Source organism: Cynocephalus volans, chromosome 4 (assembly GCF_027409185.1).
Source record: "Cynocephalus volans isolate mCynVol1 chromosome 4, mCynVol1.pri, whole genome shotgun sequence".
Taxonomy (NCBI): domain Eukaryota; kingdom Metazoa; phylum Chordata; class Mammalia; order Dermoptera; family Cynocephalidae; genus Cynocephalus; species Cynocephalus volans.
The window spans coordinates 77,620,320-77,646,813 of NC_084463.1; the positions used below are offsets into that span (position 1 = coordinate 77,620,320).

The window sequence follows — 26,494 nt, forward strand, 5'->3', positions numbered from 1 at the left end:
TTTAGATGGTCTCTTGGACATTGACTTAATGTCTATGAAAATATCCTGAGAACTATAAAACATCATGAAAATATCAGTTATTTTTCAAGGCTAACTCCATTGTTACCACCTTTACTCCTCATACCAGAATTAAACTTCCTTATATCATCCATATCAGAATTAGTCTTTCATTTGCTTTTCTTCAGCATAAAACTTAATTCATTTTGCCTTTTTTACATATCTGTCTTCTCCTCCCCACTATACATCTCTTCAATGTAGATAATCTTAGCCATGTATCCTATACATGGCCTAGAACATGTCTTACACACAGAATGCAATCAGTATTTGTTAAGTACTTGCTGAATACATATTACTCTGAAAAGCATTGATCCCATGGTCCTTCACCTCAATATAGTCCAGTATTAAGAGATACAACCACAAAAATCACTTTATAGTAGAACAGTTCTCATAAAATTGGAGGCCCTACAGACACTAATTTTCACATTAGGTGTCACTGGGGAAGCAACTGCTACTCTTCAGACATTCTTGCACCCTCAACTTCTAATTGCACAGGACTGTATGAGACTAGTTACTGTGTAAAGTTGCTGCTGCCTTAAATAGGGAAAACTGGTAAGAGACTATTTCTAAGGAGCGTTGTTGCTCTTAGGAGACTGAATGATGATCTTTAAGGAGGTTAGGGGTTGAAACACAGCAAACTAAATTTTAGTACTCAAGTAGCAACAAGAGTACCAAAAATAGAAACCACTATGACTGCCCATGAGAGTGAATGGTCAGAGGCAAGGGCACGTGTGCACATCAGGAAAGGCTAAATAAGAGGAGATATAGATAAAAATAATTATTACTATTATCTATTCTGCTACTTTAGACCAAGGTCACTTAGCTTTATTTTAGCACACAGTTAAATAATTATTCGAATTCTAGTTCATCTGGGTGGCTCTGACATTAGAAGGATGCTAATGGAGACTTCACTATAGATGGTAAGCACAACAGCAATTTTAATTTCCCATCCAGACTTAAACCCTGCTTCTCAACTGAAGACGTAAATCTAGACTTCTGAAGACAGTGACTGGACCATATGCAGGTAATGGAAATGGATGAAGTCACTCAGAAGCAGCAAAAAACCAAAAACACAAAGCTTAATATGTAGAGCGTATACAGAATGGAAACCAGTGAAGGAATGAATATGCAAAATAAGTCTTGACAGTTTCCTTGCATAGAACATATTACATTATGTTGGCTGTTTTATATGGGCTTACAATTCAACCAGATGATTTTGTTTTTTAAAAAATGTGTTTTTCCACCTTGATTTCAAGATGCTCAAGGACAAGAACCTCTGTTGCCCTTCTTTTATAAACCCACCACACACAGCAGTCTTAGGCATATAGTAAAACTCCATGAATTTTTGATTCACTGGATTAAACCATGACAAAGAATTCTACTCCACCCTCCTCCCCCTCCCCCCACCAAAGCCCAAATCTCTCAGAATACAACTTTCTAATTTCCCACATCAAATTCTGGTAGGTGTGTTTACTCTCAGAATTCTTGGCTACTAGAAGTATAAGAAACATTGTACTCTAAAGATGGCTTTCTGAGAGTACTGTGTGCCAAGGCATGTCAGTGAGAAAAAACCTGGCAAGACTGGTAAGAGAATCTGAGCCTATGGCTATCTTTTAATGGAGAAACAGAATGCCAAACACAGCTTCTGGTAAGGCACTGATGGAATAGAAATTGGGAACTAAGGATTTATGACTTCAAGGGCAGATATAGTACCCAAAAAGCTTTTGGCATCATCTGCTAAATGGTCCCAACTACTTATCAAGTACATTTTAACCTGGTATTTACTTCTTAACATTTCATAGGTGAGAAAGGGTAAAAACAAAGATTACAGGGCCCACCTGATGTAGCAGCACAAACTAGTAAGCCTGGGTCTAGGATGCTGAAATGCACACCACTTAAAATGCACCTCACTGCAGGCCATGTTTCCCTTTACTTTTTCTTTCTTCTCCTCTAACCACCCTCCTTTTCTATTTGTACTTAACTTCTGCTCTCTTCCCCATATTGTCTCATTTGGGGGCTTATACATGCTCAAGTGCTCTTGGTGGTAGTGGTTTCCAATATCTTCAGCCTAGCAATACTTCCACGTTGGTACTGTGCTGCGCCAACCCTTCAGTTCTCTTTGAGGCTACATCATGAACTTAAGAGAAATATTTGCATGAATTGTTTATTTCCCCAATGCTGGGTTTTAAACTGTTGAAGTGAAAAAGGATCCTCACTGAGCATGGCTAACTGGAAATCAGAAAGCAGGTGACCCAAGTATCAAATGCTATTAATCAAATGTTGATAAAAAGGTTAATAGAGATACTACAGAAAAGTGAAGGAGGAAGACTAATCTAACAAAAGGGTAAAGGAAAGCATAATGCCTGTCCCAAGTGTATTGGGAAATAAGTAAATTCACACACTTGTGGCAAGTGATGGGAGATGGGGGCAAAGAATAAATGCTGAAGAATGGAAAAAGTTAAGAGGTTACCTTCAGTTGCATAATATAAGAATAGGCTTTGGAGTCAAATACATGGGTTTTAATTCTTACCTGTAGCCAAGTGACCTTCAGCAATTAAGAGTATGAGCTGAGCACCAGTATTTCCATCTACTTCATAATTACAGGATTAAATGATAATAAATACACTGCTTAGAACACAAAAGAGCATTCAATAATTGGAAGCTTTTACAATTAAGAAGGGTCCAAAACAGAATGCTGGCCTACCAGTGTTGGCAGATTTCAGAGATGAGCGAACAGCTGTAAACCAAAGAAAGAAGAGCAGTCTCTCACAGGCTAGAGAGTCACAAGATTCACTCAAGGCCACAAAAAGTGAAACTTTTACTAGACATTCAAGTTTAAAACCACAGTGTTTCATGGTAATGTTAATTTTACCACTAGGTGGCAATGATACAGCTGAATTTCACTAACATGATCATTTTTAAAACAGTAAGCAACAGACAGAAATTTCAAGAAGCTTTTTAGAACAGATTTTCATTTTTAAAAAGTCTTTTATATAGAATTTAATTTATAGCAAGATATGGAATTATCTGATACGATACGTATGTTAACTTCTGATATTTTTTCCCTCTGTGTACTGAGGCAATTCATGCAATAAACACAATTTTTAAACATTTTAATCACAAGCAAGCATTTTGAAAAATATAGACATATATATTGAGAAAGATAACAGAAATCATGAAAAGCTAAAAATCTTTTTAAAGTTTCATAATTCTACGAAAGGCACTATAAAATGTTAAGTATTTCAATGAAAAAGTTAAATCTTTAAAAAATGACTAACAGAGAACAATTCTAATTTTTTTTTTATTTTTGGCCAAAACATGAAATAATATCAAAACATTTTGGTTTTCAATTACAAATTACAGTAATATTAATATATGCAAAGTCTTTTCAATATAATCTAATAAACATATTGTTTATTAAGAAAATTTACCAAAATTCTGACTTAAATTTAGGAGAAATAATGAATCCCTTTTTACAAGTGTCAAAATAATAAACAATAAATTCCTTAGTGTCTGGCATTTTTCATAATTATTTCTGCTTTCTTCATAAAACAGGATACAAACATGACTTATTTAAAATAATAAAAACTTTATTCTTTTCATTTCTTCTATATTTTATATCAAATAAAAGGACCAGGTACGACAAAAATTTTCAAAATTATACATAACATTTCTAAGTATCCAGTACAAAACAAAACAAAAAAAACCCAAATTTATAAACTTTCAAATTCCCAAGATATTCTCCCAAAATATAAGGCAGGAGCTCATATCATCAAAGGTAACATTACAAAACCTGTGCTATGATTAGATGAATAAATAATAAACCTATACTGTTACCCAATTCATAATATAATAAAAAGACCAAATTAAAACAAGCCTGTTCGTTCCCTTTGTGTAAATAACCTAAAGTTCCCAAAATTTTTAATTCCATTTCCTACAAATAAATTGATGAGAATACCTTTTATATACCAGCTTTCCAAAAGTTCTGCACTCATTTAGCAACCACTTCCTATATTATATTTACTTCATTTCCAGAACAATCTTTCTCTCTTGACACCCACACATACATGAGTACAGAAGTATTATTTGTAAGTTACTTTTATAATTCATAGATCATTGTTTCCCCATCATTATTGGACTTCATTTTTGAATTATAGATAATCCTGAAATCTAACAATATAAATCTTTCTCATCCTGTCAAGCCTATACAGATATACAAAACAGACAACCATTTAAGATGGTTAGCACAAAAAAAGATTACTGTGGCAGCCCTCACAAATTAAGCAAACAATTTCAGAAAAGTTCTCAATCTGTTCACTCAACTTATGCTAGAAAATTTAGGTAACGTCACTGTCACTGAAGGGCTAATTGTAGATTTACAAAAGTAAATACATGTGTACATATAATTTACATTTATACAGAATCAGCTTCTGATTATCTGCACAAATAAAAGGACAAGTGACACACATGATGAAAACACATAATCCTCAAATACATTTTTATATCTGCATTTCACAGGACTGTGTCTAAATCAGAAAAAAAAGAAATTAAAACATATTGCAAAGAGGTTAAGTGTCACAAACAATTATCAAAACAATGATAAAACTGAAATGCCATTAGTGACTTGAGTCTGTCATCTTCTGTTTATTTCTGATGGTGGCTCGAAGTTTACGTATAACCAGTCTATCAGGTAAAATCATATCACCTTGTTGTTCTAGATATTCCAATAAATTTTCAGTCCACTGGAGAGCAGTTACATGATTAATATGTTTCTCTGGAATCAGTTCTATTTCTTCCTCCTCATTTTCACTGGATTCATCTGTCTGGCCTTGGGCTCGTCTGATGATTTCACTGTCAGTTAATACTTCATAGCCTGGTTCAGTACTGTCTACTTGAAGCCATTTTTCAATGTTCTCCATAGTCACATTTTCCAATCCTTTGGTGTGTTGTAAAATGGTGGCCACAGTAGCCACAGAAATATCTTCTTCATCAAAATCCAAGCCTTCTTTCTCCTCTATGGAAGGGAGAATCTTCTTCCATGCTCTGCTAATGGTAACTGGTTTTACTAAGTTCCATGCCATTGCTATTTCATAAAGTGCATCCAACAGAGTTAGCTTCTTCCAGAATGATTTCAGGTCATTACCTTCTTCCAAGTTATTCTGGAGAAGACCTGCGCGGTAGTTTCTCTTCATTGTTGCTATGACTCCCTGATCCGAGGGCTGAATCAATGAAGCCACATTAGGTGGTAAATATTTAGCAAATATTTGGCCATCATCTGACCTCAGGACGTTTTCATTTGGATGTGTTGGTGAATTATCCAACAAGAGCACAGCCTTTTCTTGCAAGCCTTTGGATCTTAAATACTCTCGAACTTGTGGCACAAAAATCTTATCAAACCATTGTCGGAAAATGGAAAGATCCATCCATGCTCCTTTTTGGCTGAAATAGGAGACTGGCAGATTTAAGGTGTCAGTTGACAAGAAGGAGCTAGGTTTCTTCGCTTTCCCCACAACACAAAGTTTAAGTTTGTGTAAACCTGTGGCATTGGCACAACACATGATAGTGACTCTTTCTTCAACTGACTTGTGCCCAGGGACAGTGCATTTACCTTTGATTACTGAAGTCCTGGAAGGTAGGCATTTCCAAAAGAGTCCAGTTTCATCTGCATTGTAGATTTGTTCAGGCTGCAAGTTCTCTTGCTCAATAAAATCTCGAAAGTTGTTACAAAAATCTTCTACTGCAGTCTCATCTCCATTTAATCTTTCATTTCTAATGTTAATCTCTCTAATGCTGTGCCGCTGCTTAAACCGTGTTAACCAACCAGCAGAGGGATTAAAATCACCATCCATTCCCAAAGCATAAAAGAAGAATTCTGCCCTTTTTGCACAAATTGGTCCAGATATGGGATTCCCTTTTGCTCTTTGCTGGTTGAACCATTCCAGCATTGCTCTGTCCAGTTCCTCATACATGGACGGCTTCATAGATTTCCTCTTAGCCAGAAGACTTGTGGAATCAGAGCTGCTTGCATAAGTTATAATCTTTTCCTTATTTTTTCTTATATCTCGAACTGTTGTTTCACCAATTCCATAAATTACTGCCAGCTGTTTAGAAGAACCTCCGTCTTCAAGTTTCTTGATTATATCAAGCTTATCTTTAATAGTCAACACCACACGCTTCCGTTTCCCTGACATGCTTAAGCTCTGGGACTCACCACACACTCGCACTGTAGCAATCCACAAAATCCTTCCTTCTTTTACACAGACTCACTTTAACACAGTCAGTCTTTCAACCTTACCAGCAACCTGGTGGCCCTGACCCCCTCCCCGGCTGGGCTTGGCTGGCAAAGGGACGGCAGAGGAAGGTGAAAGAGGAGGAAGTTTGAGGGAACAGGCCTTTAACTTAGACGGACAGTGCTGGAGGCCCCAAGTCACCGCGGATAATCCGGATTATACACATGTCTTTTATTACCCCAGTGGCCACAAACCTCCTTCACGCACAGATCCCGAGTAAATGCCCGTCACTAACCCTGCCACACCCCGAAGTTACGGCGGAGAGCGGAAGAGCCAGGGAGTCGGGGACTGGTCCCCTTCACCGGGGAACGGTTACGTTTGATTCTTTCCCCAGAAGCCCGGCCCTACCGCTGCGCAGCCCCACTTCCCCGCGCCGGGCTTAGCTCTGACAGTCCCCCCGATCCCTCACAGCCCGCCAGGCCCTTCTCCCCACCTCAGTTGCAACGGGACCCCGCACCGCTCCCTGACTACCTCGCGGCAGCCTCTCCTACCCCAGAGCACTCTCCCGGAAGACACCCCCTCCCGCAGCCCGGCCCCGCCCCGCCCCTTGCCCCGCCCAGAGGCGGGACTTCCCCTGCTTCCCGGAAGGAGGAGGAGCGTCGCTTTTCTGGAGCGGGTCCCCGGGGCGGAGGTGGAGGCGGAGGCGGAGGCAGAGGCGGAGGCGCCGTGAAAGGTGAGAGCGAGAGGCGGCGCGGCCTGGCCCCCAGCGGGGACTAGCTCTCGCTCTTGCTGCTTATGGTTTAGTACAGGGGCGGGAGAAGTCACTCCTCCTGGTTGGCCAAAAGAATAATTCCCGCGGGCGCTCTCGGGATGGATAGCAAGGCGCCCTTCAGCCCTTTCCTCCACTTACCCTCCTCCTCAGCCGAGCTGCAGTAGGTGCAGTGCCCGTTATTTCCGCCCTGGGGAGGTGCTCGGAACTGAAGCGGGGAGCTCGATTGATGATTTCTCGGGTTTCTGGCCTTTCCAGACCTTGTTTGTTTTCTGGATGCTGAGCCCCTTTGGGATCTGGGGGTTTCTGTTGTCCCACGCACGTCATCGCGAAGCTCCGTCTGAGGGTCCCGTTTCCTAGCCACGGTGCCCGTCCCTCCTGGAGGCACAGTGACGGGAGAGTGGGCGGTCTGGCTGCTGGGTGCCCGCGTTCCGCCAAAGAACCAGGTTTGTAATCATGAGAATGCCACTGGTGTTAACTCCCGAGAGGAGCTGTTCCTCCGTCTGCCACTCACCCTGTTGGATTTAGCGTACCACCTTCAGTATTACAGATTTTAATGGATAATATAGTTATCTCGGATACCGAACTGGCAGGATCCACTCCGCGAATTGTGGATTATTGGACCATGATTCTAAGTGAGGGGAATTGGCTTTCCTCTCTCTGTTTCTTGTTTTCCGATTATTTCTGTCGTGTTGTACTGTCCTCTTTTCCAGCCAGTGGAAGGACAATGATACATTTATTCACAGCAATGTGATAAGAACTTACTCAGAATCATAGACTGCATTCCTCAAATCATGTATTATGCTGGCTTGTTTTTGGTGTCCCTAGTAATTTCATCAGATTGTGAGCTCCTTGGGAGCAGATATTGTGTTTATTTCGTCTAGTAGCGCCACAGCTCCAAGCATGTGCTGGCATTTTGGTAGGCATTCAATAATTATTTCTTGGGTTTATTGATGTTTCCTCTCCAAACTGCCATATAAAAGAAAACATCAGGAGGGGTGATGTTTTTCAAATAAGAATGCATCCTTTCTGGTGGAATTTCAAATAATGGCCTGGGGATCCACTGCCCTTCAAATCTTAAAAGTATAAACTACCACCACAGCAAATTGGTGATTTCTAGAATGAATCTTTTAAGTATGAATTAACCAAGAAATCCAAGTGGCATGACCAAAGGACTTTCTTTTAGGTGTAGAATTACTCAGTTAGAGAAAGAACACAAGCAGTATGAATTATTTCCCATGATTTATATTCTTTGGCAGACAGCATAGCTATGTATGTGCGTCTTATACGATATTAATCACGAAGCACAAAGATGTGATAGTATTGATGTTCTTCACTTATTTATGCTTTCTGTTTGGAGTCTCTTTGTTTTCTCTTTGCCTAAAGGTAAGATATTACAGAAGCTTGATAAAATTCTCATTTCAAGAAATTGAGTGTATATTCAACATATACAGAAATTACATCCATTTGCATAGATTCTTTTTTGAGTGAATTCTAAGACCAAGAGATGTCTTATCCATCAACCTAGCTTTACCTTCTCATTTCTTTCTCCACGTTCACTCACCTTTTCCCTCTGTCATCATTCTTCCCTCCCCGGCTAATATAGTAAAGAGATCCACAATTTTAAAAGAGGAGCCAAACATATTCAAATTGTCTTTTTCAATAATAGAATTTTTTACCTTATTGATATAAATGACAATTTTGAAACATGAGAGAGACCCTGGCAATTTGGCAGTTGGCCAAATGAAACCTTATTGGGTTTTTTAAAAATAAAATATGCCTCCTCAAGCGTTCACATTCTGCAGTTTTCCAAAATAAATATTCTTCTCATCAGAGACTTCCTTTCTTAGAAATTTTTACTTTTGGGATCATTAGGGACTCCTTAAGTTTTATGATCAGTGTCATCAATAAGATGGTAGAGGAAAGTCTCTAATTTTCATCTCTTGCACATTCTTTTATTGCCTAGTGGATAAATGATTTTCAGAACTTTCTGCCCTAAGTCATGTGCACTAAAATTCAGGTACATGATAAAAAAGCATGTATGTAAACTCTAAACCATTTTGATTGTTATTTTCTGAAACTAAAATTTAGCATGAATGAGAGAGAAGATAATGACAACTTTTTAAAGGTTTAATTTTTACTACCTTGTACAAATATGATATTGACAGCAGTCATTGTGTAGCACTGGATGAGGAATCAGGAGACCTGGTTTCCTATCCCTGCTCTGTCACTAACAAGCTGTGTGATCTTCGGTAAGTCATTTAAACTCTATGTCCTTGGCTTTGATATTTGTAAATGAAGATAAATAATGTCTTCCTCCTAGGATCATTGTCAGGATTTAAAAATAAATATGCAAATGCACTGAAATAATATAAATATAGGTGTTTTATAGCTTAACTGTGTGGAGTCATAGGTCTTTTTAATAGTGTGACATTCTCAGTCTTTTCTACCATTGCCATAGGAATCACCTGTTTCTATATTACTGTCTTTCCAGCATGTTGTAGTTTTGTAAGATAATCATTTAGTTTATATGAATCTGCTTTATTTTTAATAAAGAATCATCTTTCACTTTAATGTTTCTTACTGTCCATGTTTGCTTTAGTGTACCTTCCTGAACCATATTTGTCATTTATTTTCATAAATGTTTTTTCACTTCTTACAATTCAAACAAGTTTACTAGAAAGCCTTACTTTCTTATTACAGTGTAATGCACATGCACATATATACCATTGGCTTATGCAAATTTAACTATATGTGCTTTAAAATACTTCTTTGTACTATACGGCTTCAAAATATAAGCTGCCTAGTTAATTTTTTGCTTAAGCAAACAATAATCTGTTTATAACCTGGAGGAGAAGCTGGGTGGACATGTCATACAGCAATACTGTATACACAAAACCATACTTGGAAGAGTAATATAGGGATTTTTAAAAAGGGTAATTTTGACCACACACAGTTTTCATCTTTGCTGATTTTAATATCAGCCTTCTGTAAAATGCAACCCAAGTATAATTTCAAGTAGCAGACTGTTTGGTATATTGGCTAGGATTTGTTAGATTGCTATTACAATGCTGATTATATCTTGTAGCAGTTACTATCATAAGGTTGTATTTCAGCCTATACCATAAAGATAATTTCTGGTGTATAATCATAGGAACCCCTGTTGTTCTGATTTTATATGAGGCATTACCGTTATAGAGGTAGTTGCATTGCCTTGTAAATATACCAGAATTTGTATAATCAAATGAGTGGTATCCTCTCCACCCCCCACACCCTAAGAAAAAAAGTAATCATCTTGGAAAGCTATAAACTTGGTAAAGTAATTATGTCATTGCTTGAAAACTTTGTTGGCATTGCATTTTTGGAATTACCTTCAGAGCTTACAGCACACTTTTTGAGTATGTTTAATGATAATTAATCTTTACCTTGCAGATTTGGATTTCATTTCTGGAACTACTAGCAGTCCTTTATAACTGAGACAAGTGAATCATGATGTGGGTGTTGCAGCCACTCTTTGGGATAAAAAAATGAAATGTGATTGTTTTAATATTTTTAGATTTTTGTTTTTGCTTTTTTGATACTACGGTTTATAGAAAAGCCCCTGGAATATTCTGTGCTATGGTAGAAATATTGGAATAATCAGCTTTATGAGATGATGTCTTTGAAGGGGATAGCACTCAATTGAATATTTAAGCTCTTATACATGTGTTATGAAGTCAGGCTCATTATATGTGATCTTATTTCTATTCCTTAGCAACCACATAAGTACATATGTGTAACTGTTTTTCTAGTTGTCTTACCTGTCACTAATTGTTCTTTTACTATATGCTTATGATAATTTTATTGGAATTCACCCTTTTCTTAATCAGAAACTGGCAGGTTTTGTTTTCCTTCCCAATACCATGCTCTGCTTCTCTATGAAACTTTTTAGTTTTTTTACCTGACTACATTATTGAATTTTTTGTAAGTTTTCTATTGGATTATATTGTATCTTTAATTTTGGGTGGTTTAAGCCATCACCATTTTACTAAGGTATATAGAGGCTACAAACTTATTAGATAGGTTATCTCTCAATTTTTCACTACTATCTTATTTATGTCAATTACTATTTTATAACCTTATTCATGTCAATTGGTTGATTCTTTATATTATAATTCGTGTCATTTCTCTGGTCAGAATTCTTTGCCTATGGAATGATTCATTCTGGTAATCCCATCCTACTTTTCCATCCTTGTCTCCTTTTTTCTAGCATAAAGCTTTTTTTTTTTTTCCCACACCTTTTTAGTCACATTTATTTACTGAGCATAACCATACCTTGGTTCTTTCTCAGTGCCAAAGTTTTGCCCTTACCATTTGTACCTACTTGAAATCCCTTGTTCTTTCATTCTTTCTGTTCAAATATAACCAGTCATTCAGAACTATATCAGATCACTTCTGTTCAAGACAATTTCCAGTGAAACATTTGCCCTACTGATCTTCCTGCATCTTTACACTTCTATTACAGTTATTTTTATTAGTCATTTGATACTAAACAAATGCTATGTTGGATTTTTCTTATATGTTTGTATGTTTTAGTTCTACATATAGATAATAATCTTCTGAAGGACAGGGCCATGATTTTTATTTCTGTGTTTCCCTTTCAGCCCAACATAGAGCATAATTCAGAATAGATGTTCACTTAATTATTTTACAGATGTTCAATAAATTATTAGTTGAATGACTGTTCTGTCATCTTCACTCAGATATTTCATGTGATTTTGCCATTACAGACCATTTAGTAAAGCCAAATAAATATAGTTTATACAATATATGCATTCATTGTTGTGATTTGATTATCATTGTTATATTCCTAATAACTTTATTTTGTAGAAGCTTGAGTGAAAATGGTACATGTTAGAAGACAAGGAACAAGGAACAATTCTAAAACTCAAGTGCCTGAGCAGAAATCTCGAGTTGATTGGAGGCGGACTAAAAGAAATAGTATCTCACAATTATTTGATAGTGATGAAGAGCTTGATAGTGATGAAGAGCTTGATAATGATGAAAGTGTTGATAATGAAAGTGTGAGTAGTAATGAAGAGCTTGATAGTAACAAGGGTCTTGAGAGTAATAAGATACCGGAAAATGAAAGAGACCTTAAATTAATTAAAGTTGAAAGTGAAGGAAATAACGGTAAGCATCTCACTAGCATTGGCAACAGTTCAACATATGAAGAAGAATTGAACAAAAACAAACATAGCAGTATTGACTTAACAGACCATGAAAAGCATCCAAGTCAAGAGGAGGATGATTTCAACAAACACACTGGACAAGTAATAGAGGAGGATTTAGAAGAAGAACACATCAAGCGAGGGAAAAGAAAAAGGATATCCTCTGTGATGTATGACAGTGATGAGAGTGATGACAGTGATATCCTAGTTAGAAAAGTAGGTGTTAAACGTCCGCGTAGAGTAGTTGAGGATGAATGTTCTTCAGTCGAAATGGAGCAAGAAAACCCTGAAAAAACATTAGCTGCACGAAAGCAAGAACAACTCCAGAAACTGAAAGAACTCTCAAAACAAAGATCTCGTCAGAGAAGCAATAGTGGTAGAGATTTTGAGGTGTGTTATATTTTGTTGGTTTTGTTATTGTTTTAAAATTTTTACTTGAAGTATCTAATTTTTATTAAAATGCTGAGTCTCCTATTTCTCGGTAATTCTATAATTTATTTTTTGAGTATCCTTGAACATGTTTGATTGCACTTTTGTATCTAATATATTGTTTCATCATGAGGCTCAGTCCATCACTTTTTAAAATTGAAAGACTATTTGTTGTTGCTTTTTATGGTCTTTCCTGTTTTTAACTTATTAATGTCCATTTTAAACAGTTTATATTACTTAACCAGGATATATTCTTCCTACTTTCAAAAGGTCAGCATTTAACATTGCAACATTATTTTTAACCTTAATAGGTGAAGTTAATTTCTGTGTATCATATGTTTTGCTCTCAGATTTAATCTTTTAATTTCCTATCCATCCTGACTATTTTAAAGGCACAACTTACTGAAGCATTATTTTAATTTAATTAGGATTCTGAAAAGGAATCCTGCCCAAGCAGTGATGAAGATGATGAGGAAGAGGAGGATGAGGAGGATGATTATGATTATGATGAAGATGGAGGTGATTATATTATTGATGATTTTGTAGTGCAAGATGAGGAGCGTGATGAAGAGAATAAAAACCAGCGAGAAGAAAAATTGACTACATCACAACTGAAATTAGTAAAACAGAATTCTCTTTGTAAGTTAAGTATCAAGAAAATGTTTTATGACTTGTTATAATCATGATATTATATCAAGTATCAAATCAGCCTTTTAATATCACATTCTGAATCATTGGTTAGGAGTTATGGTTTCATTTTCAGATAACTTTAATTTGTCGGTCTAACACTGTGAGTTACTCTTCTTGAAGTGACAGACTCACTTTGTTCCTTTTTGGGAAAATGTATGACAGGTTCCCAGGTCTGAAAAAACATACTTTGTCAGTTGTTCTTTCTACTAAAAATGGTGTTTCATGACAAATGAGGCTTTGCACAAACTCAATTAGTTACACAAGTGTTTTTCCTCAAAACAATCATTGTACTTACTAGTATGTGGTGTAAGTGCTCCATGCATACTTCCCATTTTATCCTATAGAGAACTAAAAAGATGTGTACTTAAAATTCAAGATTTAATAAAATTAGTAATTTTTACTATTTCATCAAGGACATTCTTAAGTGCAAGTGGCTTTTGTACTGTGAATGCATAGTAGTGATGATTACAATAATTACTAGTAGTTGGGTGCTACTTCCCATGATTTTTGTCAAGGGACCATCTGCCCTTACCCATCATTGCTTTTGCACTATCAGTAAAAATGTGAACACAGTGAAAACAGCAAGTAAATTATATCTTAGTGTTGTTATTGCTTTGACCTCACAGATCTCCTTAAATGGGCTTGGGGATTCCCAGAGCTCTGCAGAGCACACTTTGAAAACCACTGGTTTTATCTGGCCTTTTAAAGCTTCACTTAAACAGTGGAACCCATCAGAGATAAGGGATTAGGATCTTTTATGTTTTCATATAATTAATGGAAAAATAAATAATAGGAACTAAAAATTTAGGATATATATTATCCTAAATATACATATTTGAATACGTATTATTATTTTGATTCCTATAATTGTACGTAAGTTCAAACATTACTTTACTACTCTGGTAGAAACAGGCTGCTGAGTGGATAAATTTTTAATTTTTTTCTTCAAGAGTGCATTCCTTTCAAATATTATTCTATTTTTTTCATAATTGTATGAACGTCTTTATTTTTTATTTTATTACATTTTTAAAATTTAATTTAATTTTATCAATATACAATGTGGTTGATTATTCTGGCCCATTACTGAAACCTCCCTCAGCCCTCTGTCTCTCTCCTCCCTCCCAGCTACCTCATATCTGTTCACTTGTTATAACAACTTCAAGGAGTCCTGATTGTTGTGTCTTCTCCCCTCCCTGCCCAGTTTATTTGTGTATTTATTTATTTATTTTTAGCACCTACAAATAAGTGAGACCATGTGGTATTTCTCTTTCTGTGCCTGACTTGTTTCACTTAATATAATTTTCTCTAGGTCCATCCATGTTGTTGCAAATGGCAGTATTTCATTTTTTTAAAGCAGAGTAGTATTCCATTGTGTAGATATACCACATTTTCCGTATCCGCTCATCTGATGATGGACATTTGGGCTGGTTCTAAATCTTAGCCATTGTAAACAGTGCTGCAGTGAACATTGCAGAACAGGTATATCTTTGACTTGATGATTTCTATTCCTCTGGGTATATTCACAGCAGTGGGATAGCTGGGTCATATGGTAGATCTATCAGCAATTGTTTGAGGAACCTCCATACCATTTTCCATAGAGACTGCACCATTTTGCAGTCCCACCAACAGTGTATGAGAGTTCCTTTTTCTCTGCAACCTCGCCAGCATTTAACATTCACAGTCTTTTGGAAATTAGCCATTCTAACTGGTGTGTGATGGTATCTCAGAGTGGTTTTGATTTGCATTTCCTGAATGCTGAGTGATGTTGAGCGTTTTTTCATGTATCTGTTGGCCATTCGTATAACTTCCTTTGAGAAATGCCTATTTAGCTCCTTTGCCCATTTTTTAATTGGGTTACTTGTTTTTTGCTGTAAAGTTGTTTGAGTTCCTTGTATATTCTGGATATTAATACTCTGTCAGATGTATATTTTGCAGATATATTCTCCCACTCTGTTGGTTGTCTTTTAACTCTGTTAATTGTTTCTTTTGATGTGCAGAAGCTTTGTTAGCTTGATATGATCCCATTTGTTTATTTTTCCTTTGGTTACCCATGCTTTTGGGGTCATATTCATGAAGTCTGTGCCCAGTCCCACTTCCTGGAGTGTTTCTCCTGTTTTCTTTAAGAAGTTTTATTGTTTTGGGGTGTATATTTAATTCTTTAATCAATTTTGAGTTGACTTTAGTGTATGGTGAAAGGTATGGGTCTAGTTTCATTCTCCTGTGTATTGATATCGAGGTCTCCCAGCACCATTTGCTAAAGAGGCAGTCTCTTCCCCAGTGTATAGGCTTGGTGCCTTTGTCAAAGATCAGATGGCTATAAGTGTGTGGGTTGATTTCTGGATTCTCTATTCTATTCCATTGATCAGTGTGTCTGTTTTTATGCCAGTACCATACTGTTTTGATTATTATAGCTTTGTAGTATAGTTTAAAGTCAGGTAGTGTTATGCTTCCAGCTTTATTTTTTTTGCTCAGAGTTGCTTTGGCTATGCGTGGTCTTTTGTTATTCCATATAATTGTCTGGATAGTTCTTTCCATTTCTGAGAAAAATGTGATTGGAATTTTGATGGGGATTGCATTGAATTTGTATATCACTTTGGGTAGTATGGACATTTTCACAATGTTGATTCTTTCAATTCAAGAGCATGGGATATCTTTCCATCTTCTTGTGTCCTCTTTAATTTGTCTCAACAGTGGTTTGTAGTTCTCATTATAGGGATTTTTCACATCCTTGGTTACCTCTATTCCTAAGTTTTTTTGTAGGGGGTGGCTATTGTGAATGGGCAAGCTTTCTTGATTTCTCTTTCTGCATGTTCACTATTGGAGAATAGAAATGCCACTTTTTTTTGTATGTTTATTTTGTATCCTGCAACTGTGCTGAAATCATTTATCAACTCCAAGAGTTTTTTTGTAGAGGCTTTAGGCTGTTTGGTGTATATGATCATGTCATCTGCAAGCAGGGACAGTTTGACTTCATCTTTTCCAATCTCATTGCCCTTTATTTCCTTCTCTTTTCTGATTGCTCTGGCTACTACTTCCAATGCATTCCATCTATACCTAACTTGTAAAGAGTCTTTATCATGAACGAGTGTTGAATTTTGTCAAATGCTTTTTCAGCATCTATAGAGATGATCATGTGGTTTTCATGTTTGGTTTTATTGATATGGTGTATCACATTTTCTGATTTGCATATGTTGAACCAACCTTGCATCCCTGGGATGAATCCCACTTGATCATGGTGTATAATTTTGCACATGTGTTGCTGTATTCTGGTACCTAGTATTTTACTGAGGATTTTTTGCATCTGTATTCATCAAGGATATTGGCCTGTAGTTTTCTTTTTTTGTTATATCTTTATCTGATTTTGATATCAGGGTGATGTTTGCTTCCTAGAATGAGTTTGGAAGAACTGCCTCTGTTTCTATCTTTTGGAATAGTTTGTAGAGAATTGGTGTCAATTCCTCTTTGAATGTTTGGTAGAATTCTGCTGTGAACCCATCCAGTCCTGGGCTTTTCTTAGTTGGAGCCTTCTGATAACAGCTTCAATCTCTTTTATTTTTATTGGTTTGTTCAGATTTTCTACATGTTCTTGGCTCAGTTTTGGTAGTTTGTGTGTGTCCAGAAATTTATCCATTTCCCCCATATTTTGAAATTTGTTGGCATATAGTTGTTTATAGTAGTCACTAATGATTTCTTGTATTTTTGAGGTATCAGTTGTAATATCACCTTTTTCATTTCTAATTTTTGTTATTCGGGTCTTCTCTTCTTTTTTCAGTTAGCTGTGCTAATGGGTTGTCATTTTATTTGTCTTTTCAAAAAACCAACTTTTTGATTCATTGGTTTTTTGTATCATTTTTGGGGTTTCAATTTCACTAAGTTCTGCTCTGATCTTAATGATTTCTTTCTGTCTGCTAACTTTGGGTTTGTATTGTTCTTGTTTTTCTAGTTCTTTAAGGTGAAGTATTAGGTTGTTTACTTGCCATCTTTCCATTCTTCTGAAGTAAGCATTTAACGTGATAAATTTCCCCCTTAGTACTGCTTTTGCAGTATTGCACAGGTTTTGGTATGATGTATCATTGTTTTCATTAGTTTCAATAAATTATTTGATTTCCTCTTTGATTTGTTCTTGGAGCCATATGTCATTAAGTCGAATGCTGTTTAATTTCCATATGTTTGTATAGTTTCCAGAATTTCTTTTGTTATCGATTTCTAATTTTAACCCATTGTGGTCTGAAAAAATACATGGGATGATTCCAATTTTTTTGAATTTCTTGAGACTTGATTTGTGACCTAACATGTGATCTATCCTGCAGAATGATCCATGTGCTGATGAGAAGAATGAATATTCTGAGGTTGTTGGATGGAATGTTCTGTAGATATCTGCCAAGTCCAATTAGTCTACAGTGTTGTTTAGATCGTGTGTGTCTCTGCTGATTCTTTGCCTCGATGATCAGTCCAATATTGATAGTGAGGTGTTCAGGTCCCCTGCTATTATGGTATTAGTGTCTATCTCCTTCTTTAGGTCTAGTAGAGTTTGCTTTATAAATCTGGCTGCTCCAACATTGGGTGTGTATATATTTATGATTTTTATGTCTTCTTGATGAATGAATCCTTTTATCATTATGTAGTGGCCCTCTTTATCTCTTTTTTGGTTTTTAGTTTAAAGTCTATTTTATCAGATATAAGGATAGCTACTCGGGCTTGTTTTTCATTACTGTTTGCATGGTATATCTTTTTCCATCCTTTCACTCTCAGTCTATATGTGTCTTTATAGGTGAGGTGAGACTCTTGAAGGCAGCATATAGTTGGGTCCTCCTTTTTAAACCACACAGCCAGTCTTTGTCTTTTGATTGGGGGATTTAATCCTTTTACATCAAGAGTTGTTATTAAAAAGTGTTGATTTACTCCTAGCATTTTATTGATTTTTGTTTGGATGTCTTAAGTGTCTTTTGTTCCTTTCTTTCTGATTTACTGTTTGTCTTCTGTATTTATTGGTTTCTTGGATTGTAGATAAACTTTTTTTTTTCTCTCTTCATTGTTAGCATTTTTATTTTACTAGTGGGTTTTGATTTTTCTTGAGTTTTTATGGCAGTGGTAGTTATTTTTCAGGTACCAAACCCAGTACTCCCTTGAGAATTTCTTGTAAGGGTGGTCGTGTGGTAGTGAACTCCTGCAGTTTTTGTTTGTCTGACAAATATACTATTTGCCCTTCATTTCAGATGGATAGCCTTGCAGGGCAAAGTATTCTTGGCTGGCAATCTCTGTCTTTTAGTATTTTGAATATATCATCCCATTCCTTTCTGGCTTTTAAGGTTTGTGATGAAAAGTCTGATGTTAGTCTGATTGGGGCTCCCTTATAGGTGATTTGACGCTTCTCTCTTGCAGCTTTTAAGATTCTCTCTTTGTCTTTGAGTTTTGCCAATTTGACTATAACGTGTCTTGGAGAAGACCTTTTTAGGTTGAATACATTTGGGGATCTTTGAGCTTCCTGAATCTGAAGATCTGTGGCTTTTCCTATACCTTGGAAGTTTTTGGCCACTATTTTGTTGAATATGTTTTCAAGGCAATCTCCTTTTTCCTCCCCTTCTGGAATACCCATGACTCGGATATTTGAGTGCTTACGGTTGTCTGATATCTCTCTCAGATTTTCTTCAATGTTTTTAATTTTTTTTCTTTCTTTCTTTTTTTTTTTTTTGTCTCCCTGTGTTATTTCAAACAGCCCATCTTCAAGGTCAGAAGTTCTCTCATCTGCTTCTGCAAGCCTGCTGGTTAAACTGTTTTGCTTTTTATTTTGTTGAATGAATTCTTCAGCTTGGCAAGCTCTGCTACATTCTTTTTCAGGGCATTGATTTTCCTGTACATTTCTTCTATCGGGTCCTGTATACTTTTCCTTGTTTCACCATGTTTTCTAGCTGAGTTTTCTTGTATCTCATTTAGTTACCTTAGAATTATCACTTGAAATTCCTTGTCAGACATTTCAGGGGCTTCTTGTTCTATAGGATCTAGAGCTTGAGAGTTATTACCCTTTGGTGGTGTACTTTCTTGATTTTTCATATTTCTGGTATCTTTGGTGTTTAGTTATTGTCTCAAGGGATTTCACGTTCCATTGGTTCAACACTATTGTCTGGCTAGGATCCTGCTGGGACTGCCAATTTGGCACGGCTGCCTCAGTGCCTGTGGGTGGAAGGTTCAGGCCTCCCTGGTCAGCACCCACTCATCCGGATTGGGGGTGGGGGTCCAATGGCAGCGACAACCACCCGCTTGGTCACACTGGTGCCTCAGGGCGCATGGTTGCTGTGGGTCTCAGGCCTCTCCTCAAATATTATTTTATAAAATTCCATTTTTACTAAAATTAACTGCAATATGGTTTGATTTCAATCTCACAATTTATAATAAAATAGTAGATTGAGGTAGGAATCAAATTTCAAGAAATTTAGCATTTATGGAGGTACTGGTAACAGGCGTCTATATGCTGCATGTTAATATTTTCCTTATATCAATAGGCACTGGTTCACCTGCCACGTGGACATTTGAATCAAAGGGATACTCAGGATGTATCCCATCATTCTGGATTATATATCTAGAATGTGGTAGAACTTTTGCTGAGAGATAACCTACTCATACCCACTCCTGCTAATTAATGGAGATAAAAGTCCAGCACATAGGAACTACTTCAAGTTCCTTCTCTATCCTAAACCTCTGTGCTTATTTTTTTTTTTTAAGGGAAATTATAGATTTACAGAAATACTGAGTGGAAAGTACAGAGAGTTCCCATATACTCCCTCACATATACAGTTTCCCCTATAATTAACCCTTTGCATTAGTTTGGTCCTGTGTTATAATTGATGAGCCAATATGGATACACTGTTATTTACTTTAGCTCATATTTCACATTAGGGCTTATTGTTTGTGTTATACCTTCTATGGGTTTTGACAAGGGTGTAATGAATGACATGTATCCACCATTATAGTATCATACAGAGTAGTTTCACTGTCCAAAAGTCCCGTGCGCTGTTCATCTCTCCTTTTATCCCTCCCCTGAACCCCTAGCAACCACTATCTTTTTACTATGTCCATAGTTTTGCCTTTGCCTTTGACATTTGCCCGAATGTCATATAGTTGGAATCACTCAGCATGTTAACTTTTCAGATTGGCTTCTTTCGCTTAACAATATGCATTTAAGTTTCCTCCATGTCTGAACATAGCTTGATAACTTATTTATTTTTCTGACTGAATAATATTCCATTGCATGGATGTACCAAAGTTTGTTTATCCATTTACCTATTGAAAGACAACTTGGTTCCCTCCTCATTTTGGCAATTATGAATAAAATTGCTATCAACATCCATGTGCAGGTTTTTCTATGAACATAAGTTTTCAACTAATCTATGTAAATACCAAGGAACTCTAAGCTTACTTTTAATACTGAGCATTTCTACTTCAGGGGAAGATGTATCTCATTTTTTATGCAATATATTCTTAATTACAACTTTTCCTTAATTACGACTTCTCCTTCTTGCTCTACTATCTACTTGCTTCTCTTTATATTTGATAGTTCTGTCTTTACAGACTGCCTTTCCTCAACTTGTAGCCACGTTTATTATGCCTTTCCTCCCTTGAGTTAGCAAGTTCCATTGGCCACTATTCTGAATCTTATCTTTTTGTTCCTGTTTCCCAGTATCGCTACGAAGCACTGTATGCAGTCTCTTGCTTCCATCAATCAATTGAAGTTGCTTTTGTTAGTCATTGATAACCTCCTATATGCCAAATTCTCTGCAGTTCTTTTATTAACTGGGTATTGCTATGTCCGTTGCTACTATCTACCACTCACTTTCAGAACTCTCTTCTTTTTTACCTTCTGTGGTATGACTCTCTTCTGCCCTTCCCTTTGTAGTATTGCTTTCCTCTTTTTTCATTTGTTATATAAATTTTTATGTTTCCAGGGTTTCTGTTCTCAATGACCTTTATTTTGCCTGTGCTTTGGGCAGTCTTTTTCCCATTATTTCAGCCCAATTTATACGCAAAAATCCCCAAATTTTCATCTCCAGCCAAGATTTCTCCTGAGCATAAGGGCCCAATTTTTGGCTAGTGATACAACTGTTGTGTTGGTGGCTACATCATTTTATACATTGGCCATAGAACTGCACACCAAAAGGAGTGAATTTTATGGTATATAAAAAAGTAAAGCTCAATAAATTAAGTCAAATGGGTGCCCCCACTTCCAAAAGAAGGGGAAAAAAAACTGGTTGACCAACCTCCCTTTTCTTTGTATTCCTAGTACCTATTAGAGTTTGTGACATTATAGGAACTTATTGTTAGTTGAATGGATAATTAAGATAAGCATATCGGCTGAAGACTGAGTTTTGTAGGTCAAGAATCAGAGAAATGTTGAACATGACTGGATTTTTTAAAACGTGAGAGAGAGCAATTACATATTTTAGAGAGAGAATTTATGATTTAGTTAATGTTTTTAATATGTACAAATTTTATACCATATGGCAATATAACAAATAAAATTTAATGTAGGCAATTTTCAATTTGCCGAGTTATTATGTTCCAAAAGTTGCTATAAATTAATTTTTATATTTGAAAATCAAAATGTATTTTCTCATTAAAGCAATGACCTATATGGTAAATAATGAACACCACTCTATGGTCGGGGTTAAGTTGTGATTAGGATAGTATTCCCAGATTTATTCTTTTGCCATCCTCTATAAGAACACTGGCAACCACTCATATCTAACATATTATCAGAAACATCTCCTAGCTCCAAACTCAGTGTTCAGTTGGGAATCACAATCAGTGATATATGCAATTTTACCTTTTTGAACTGAGCAGTTTGAACTGTAGGAAGACATTTTGTCATTTCTTTACTATCTGCCACTCAGTTCTGAGAGGTGCATCTACACCACCTCAAAGCAGGGTGGTTTCCCCCTTGCTACATGGTTGAAGCAATTGAAAACAGTCTTTTTCCCTTCTCACCAATCCCTATTAGTATCTCTTTAAATTTATTCTGAGACTGCAACTCCTAGAAAAGATATGGTAGAAAATAGAGGGACAGACTAGCAGTGGTCCACTGCATACCAGATTCTATATAGTGCACATGCTACAAATATATGGAAATAGTGAAATGAAAAAACTTCCATATTTCTGGATACTAAAGATTATATTATTTTTCTAGTACTCTCATATGTTTAGAGTGAGAGAACCAAGTAGTAGAGATAAGAAGAGTACATTTCAGTCTACTAGTGCCTTGCTGTACTACTGTAAATTAGACTAAGGGAACAGCGACTTAGTCTCCACCTACCAATTAAAGAGAATCATTCTATCAACACAATAAAGAGGGGGCCCAAGAACAATTTAAAAACCATTTATGTTAAATATTAAATCTTAGACTTTTACCCCTTGTTCTAGAATAAGTAAAAAGTACCAGTGAAATCATATTGCAGCATAAAGTAAAGGTAGATTCAGAGCATGAAAATGCCTGTGAAAAATGATTCATTAAAGGAAACAAAATTGTATAAAGCATTTACTTCACAAACTATGAAAAAGAAATATGAAGTCATAAGGAGAGAACAATTTGAGAAGAAGGGGCTAGTTAAGGAAGAATTGCCAGAATATTAAAAATGTGAAGTCAGAAATACAGTTTATATTGAAAGCAGTAGAGAACAGAATTAACTGTATAGAAAATCTCATCAGTGATACGTAGGATTACACCTGAAAAGTTCTAGTATAAGGAAGAAAAATAAAAGTTCTGAGGGAGAAGATAATATATAAAGGACTAGAAATGAAAACCCTATTTCATAAATTCCTGGGAGGGGGGGTGAGGGTACAGAACAAAAGGAAATCTAAAGGAAGAAATTTTATAACTTTAGTGAGATATGTAAAAGATGATTTTGATGTATTAAAAGTCATATATTTTGGATGGAAAAATTAAGATGTGAATTCAAAGGTATAGTAGAAAATATTCTTGAGTTAATTTCATAATACATAACACTCATTTATGCATATTAGAGGCTCACATTCCTCATAAATTAATGAAAATACTCATAGTTTTGTAAATGGACATATGAAGGAACTATTTCTCTAATTACAAGAATAAAGGAAAAAAACCTCTAACAATTCTTTTAGAGTTATAGAAATGATTTAATATTAGGAGCCATATTAATATGTTACATTAACATATTAAAAAGAAAAATACAACTTTTTGAGATTCTAAAATGACATTTTATAACATTCAATGCCTGCACCTGGCCTTAAAAATTTAGCAAGAGGAGCATTTGTCCTTTGCATGTCAATACTTTAAACCAAGAGTCAACATCATACTTACAATGAAGCACTAGCATTCACTTTAAAATGAGGAGCAAGACAAAAATATCTTCTACTGTATTGTAGATGTATTGAACAATGCAATAAAATATGAAAGCAAAACAAGAAATATAGAGAGAAAGAAAAGACATTATTTGAACGTAATATGATACATATTTATATATGTACATATAAGCAATAAGTTTCTGACTCATTTCACCAAGGATAAAGAAGTTAAGAGAAGGGATATGAATATTTTCAGAGCAGGAATAGATGTATCATAGTTTTTCTCATGTTCTTTTTTCCCTTTAAGGTTGGGGGGAGCAGGATAAAAAAAGAAGTCAATTTGTGTTGACTTTAGTTAGAGTAGAAAAAGAAGTAAATTTCTTGTTCTGCCTTTGACTCTTATACTGAACTTATAGATTCATTACAGAAAAAAATTACATCAACAATCTATTTGCTTCTTTCTACCTAAGGGAAAATTTATAAACATTCTCTTGTTTCTTGAAATAAACTTAGCACTAGCAAGACTATATCTTCTTTGAGGTTGGGGAAGAAAGCAGAGACAGTGCCCAGAGATCCCTTAACAGTATCCATCTTCAGCTCTATAGTGTCCCAGTGAGCTCATCTCCCACAAATATCCAAGAGAATCTGACTATTTTGAAATTAGTAAAAAAAAAAAAAAAAAAAAACTCAGAAAAACTACCACATACTCAACAAATATGTAAAACTCAATGGTTTTTTGGTGTACTAGCAATAATCTCTTAGAAGATATAACCAGGGAAGACTCCATTTACACGGGCAACCAAAATAAAGGTTCTAGGCCTAATCTCAAAAAGAAAAGCATGCCTTTATAGGTACAAAAGTAAACTTTACTGAGGAATAGAAAAACTTTACTGTGTTTGATAGAGAACATAAATGGCAAGACAAGCATGTTTCTGAAGTGTAATGTACAAGTACATAGTACAAGAAGTTATTTCTTCACAAATTAATTTTTTGGTTCGTCTTTGAAAAACAATCCTGACATTCACTTGGAAGAACAAGTATATGAAAATAAATAAATTTTGAAAACAAAGACTAAATTAGAAGAATTTTTCCAACCAGATATAAAAAGTTATCACAAAATTACAATAAGTAAAACAGTGCATTACTGGCATGAGAATAACAGAGAAGTAGGAAGGATAGATGGTGCTGAAGCAAAATCCTAGCATATATGTGAAATTAATATGTGATAAAGGATGCACAGAAGTCGACAGAATGATTAGACATCAAATGATTGGGTATGGGAAGATTGATTATCTTAGAAAAATTAAGTTATGCATAAACACAAATACTGTTTATTTTCTCCTTTATTCTTTTCCAATTTTTTAAGTGATCATGGAGGAAAGTTTAAGCAGCATTGCTAGGGTATTTCACAGAAGCCCATCCAATATAGGGATTAAAGCATTGAAAAATCTTCTGGAGAAGGTCTGAGCTCTAAGCCTAGTTCTGCCTCTATCTAGTTCTGTGACCTTAGGTAAGTTATTTCATCACTGAGAATGTCATTTCCTTAATTTAAAGATGAGAGATTTGAATTTCATTTTCTCCAGTTTTTCATCCAAATCTAAATTCTATGTTCTGAAGTATAATAATATAAAATCTAATTACCAAGCATAACAATGTCTATCTAGGGGATAGGAACATGAAATCTGGACCATATTCTTAATATTCTTAAGCATATTCTTAATATATCTTCACAGGTGCAAATGTTCTATGGTGACCATATGGATCAAGGAAAGGGTTGTGTTTGATAGAGAACATTTCTACAGCCATAGTAAACCCTGACCCAAAAGTAATGGGAATAGTATGGGTCTCATTTCTTATCACTGCCTGGCCTGTCACAATAGATGATTTCATGTATGAGGTTGGGTTAGTAGCAAAGCAGGTTTATATATGTGGTATGGGAAAGGGAAAACATAACTTTTGTAAATTGATGTGGAAAATCCTAAATCTGGGGCAGCAGGAAGGGAAATGGAGTTTTTATAGCCATTGGGATTCTGGCTAGGGTAGCAATTTTCTGTACAATTTTATATGTAACATGTTTTACAGAATAAGACATAATAAGCAATTTATGGAGGTTTTCTCTCTTGCTTTCTCGCTTTATCAAGGTGATAATTAAACTTGGGCTCACTGGAGCTGATTTTGATGTTTTTCACAACATACCTCTTAATATTCCCTGAACCATTTTTCCTTAATAAGTTTGGGAAGTGAAGATATGAAATAACTAGAAACTTTGGATTAAAAGCCAGTAAATTTGGAAAATGGAGATTTGCACAATGATTAGACAAGTCACTGAGGTAGCTATAAAATTACAATGATCAAGTTACTTCTGATATTTATAGTATTAATTTCTTAGCATTGAAGAAAGGAACCTATTGTATTAAAGGAATTGTTTTGTCTACTAGATCCTAATATTTATTTAAAATTAATTTCAGATTCTTTTAGTGACCACTGTACTCACTTTGAAAGAGTTGTGAAGGCTCTTCTGATCAATGCTTTAGATGAATCTTTTCTGAGAACATTGTATGGTAAGTTAATAGTATGAATAGAACAATTTGGTTTTTTAATTTTTTCAATTTTTAAACATTTTCAGTTTTAAAACTGAGGTGAGGGGCTTAGCTCAGTTGGTTCATGTGCAGTGTTGTCAACACCGAGGTCAAGAGTTTGGATCCCTGTACCAGACAGCTGCCAAAAAAAAATGTTAAATTTTAAAATAAATTAAAAAATAAATAAAAACTGAGGTTACCAGAGGTGGGAAAGGGGGA

At 35.7% G+C, this 26,494-nt stretch overlaps 2 protein-coding genes across 4 annotated transcripts in view; one reads left to right on the forward strand and one right to left on the reverse strand.

The window, feature by feature from the left end:
• Positions 1-3,794: 3,794 nt before the first annotated feature.
• On the reverse strand, positions 3,795-6,733 carry JRKL (JRK like). Its single transcript, XM_063094591.1, has one exon. It carries the CDS (start codon positions 6,246-6,248, stop codon positions 4,674-4,676), a length of 1,575 nt encoding a protein of 524 aa, XP_062950661.1. The 5' UTR covers positions 6,249-6,733; the 3' UTR covers positions 3,795-4,673.
• A 230-nt stretch (positions 6,734-6,963) lies between these two features.
• CCDC82 (coiled-coil domain containing 82) overlaps positions 6,964-26,494 on the forward strand; it is a 33,979-nt gene continuing 14,448 nt past the window's right edge. For all 3 annotated transcript variants that reach the window (XM_063095408.1, XM_063095409.1, XM_063095410.1), the window contains exons 1-5: positions 6,964-7,020; positions 7,315-7,502; positions 11,926-12,656; positions 13,124-13,334; positions 26,165-26,257. In XM_063095408.1, coding sequence (XP_062951478.1) covers positions 11,940-12,656; positions 13,124-13,334; positions 26,165-26,257 — 1,021 coding nt within the window. In that variant the 5' untranslated portion in view covers positions 6,964-7,020; positions 7,315-7,502; positions 11,926-11,939. The remainder of the gene's footprint in view (positions 7,021-7,314; positions 7,503-11,925; positions 12,657-13,123; positions 13,335-26,164; positions 26,258-26,494) is intronic.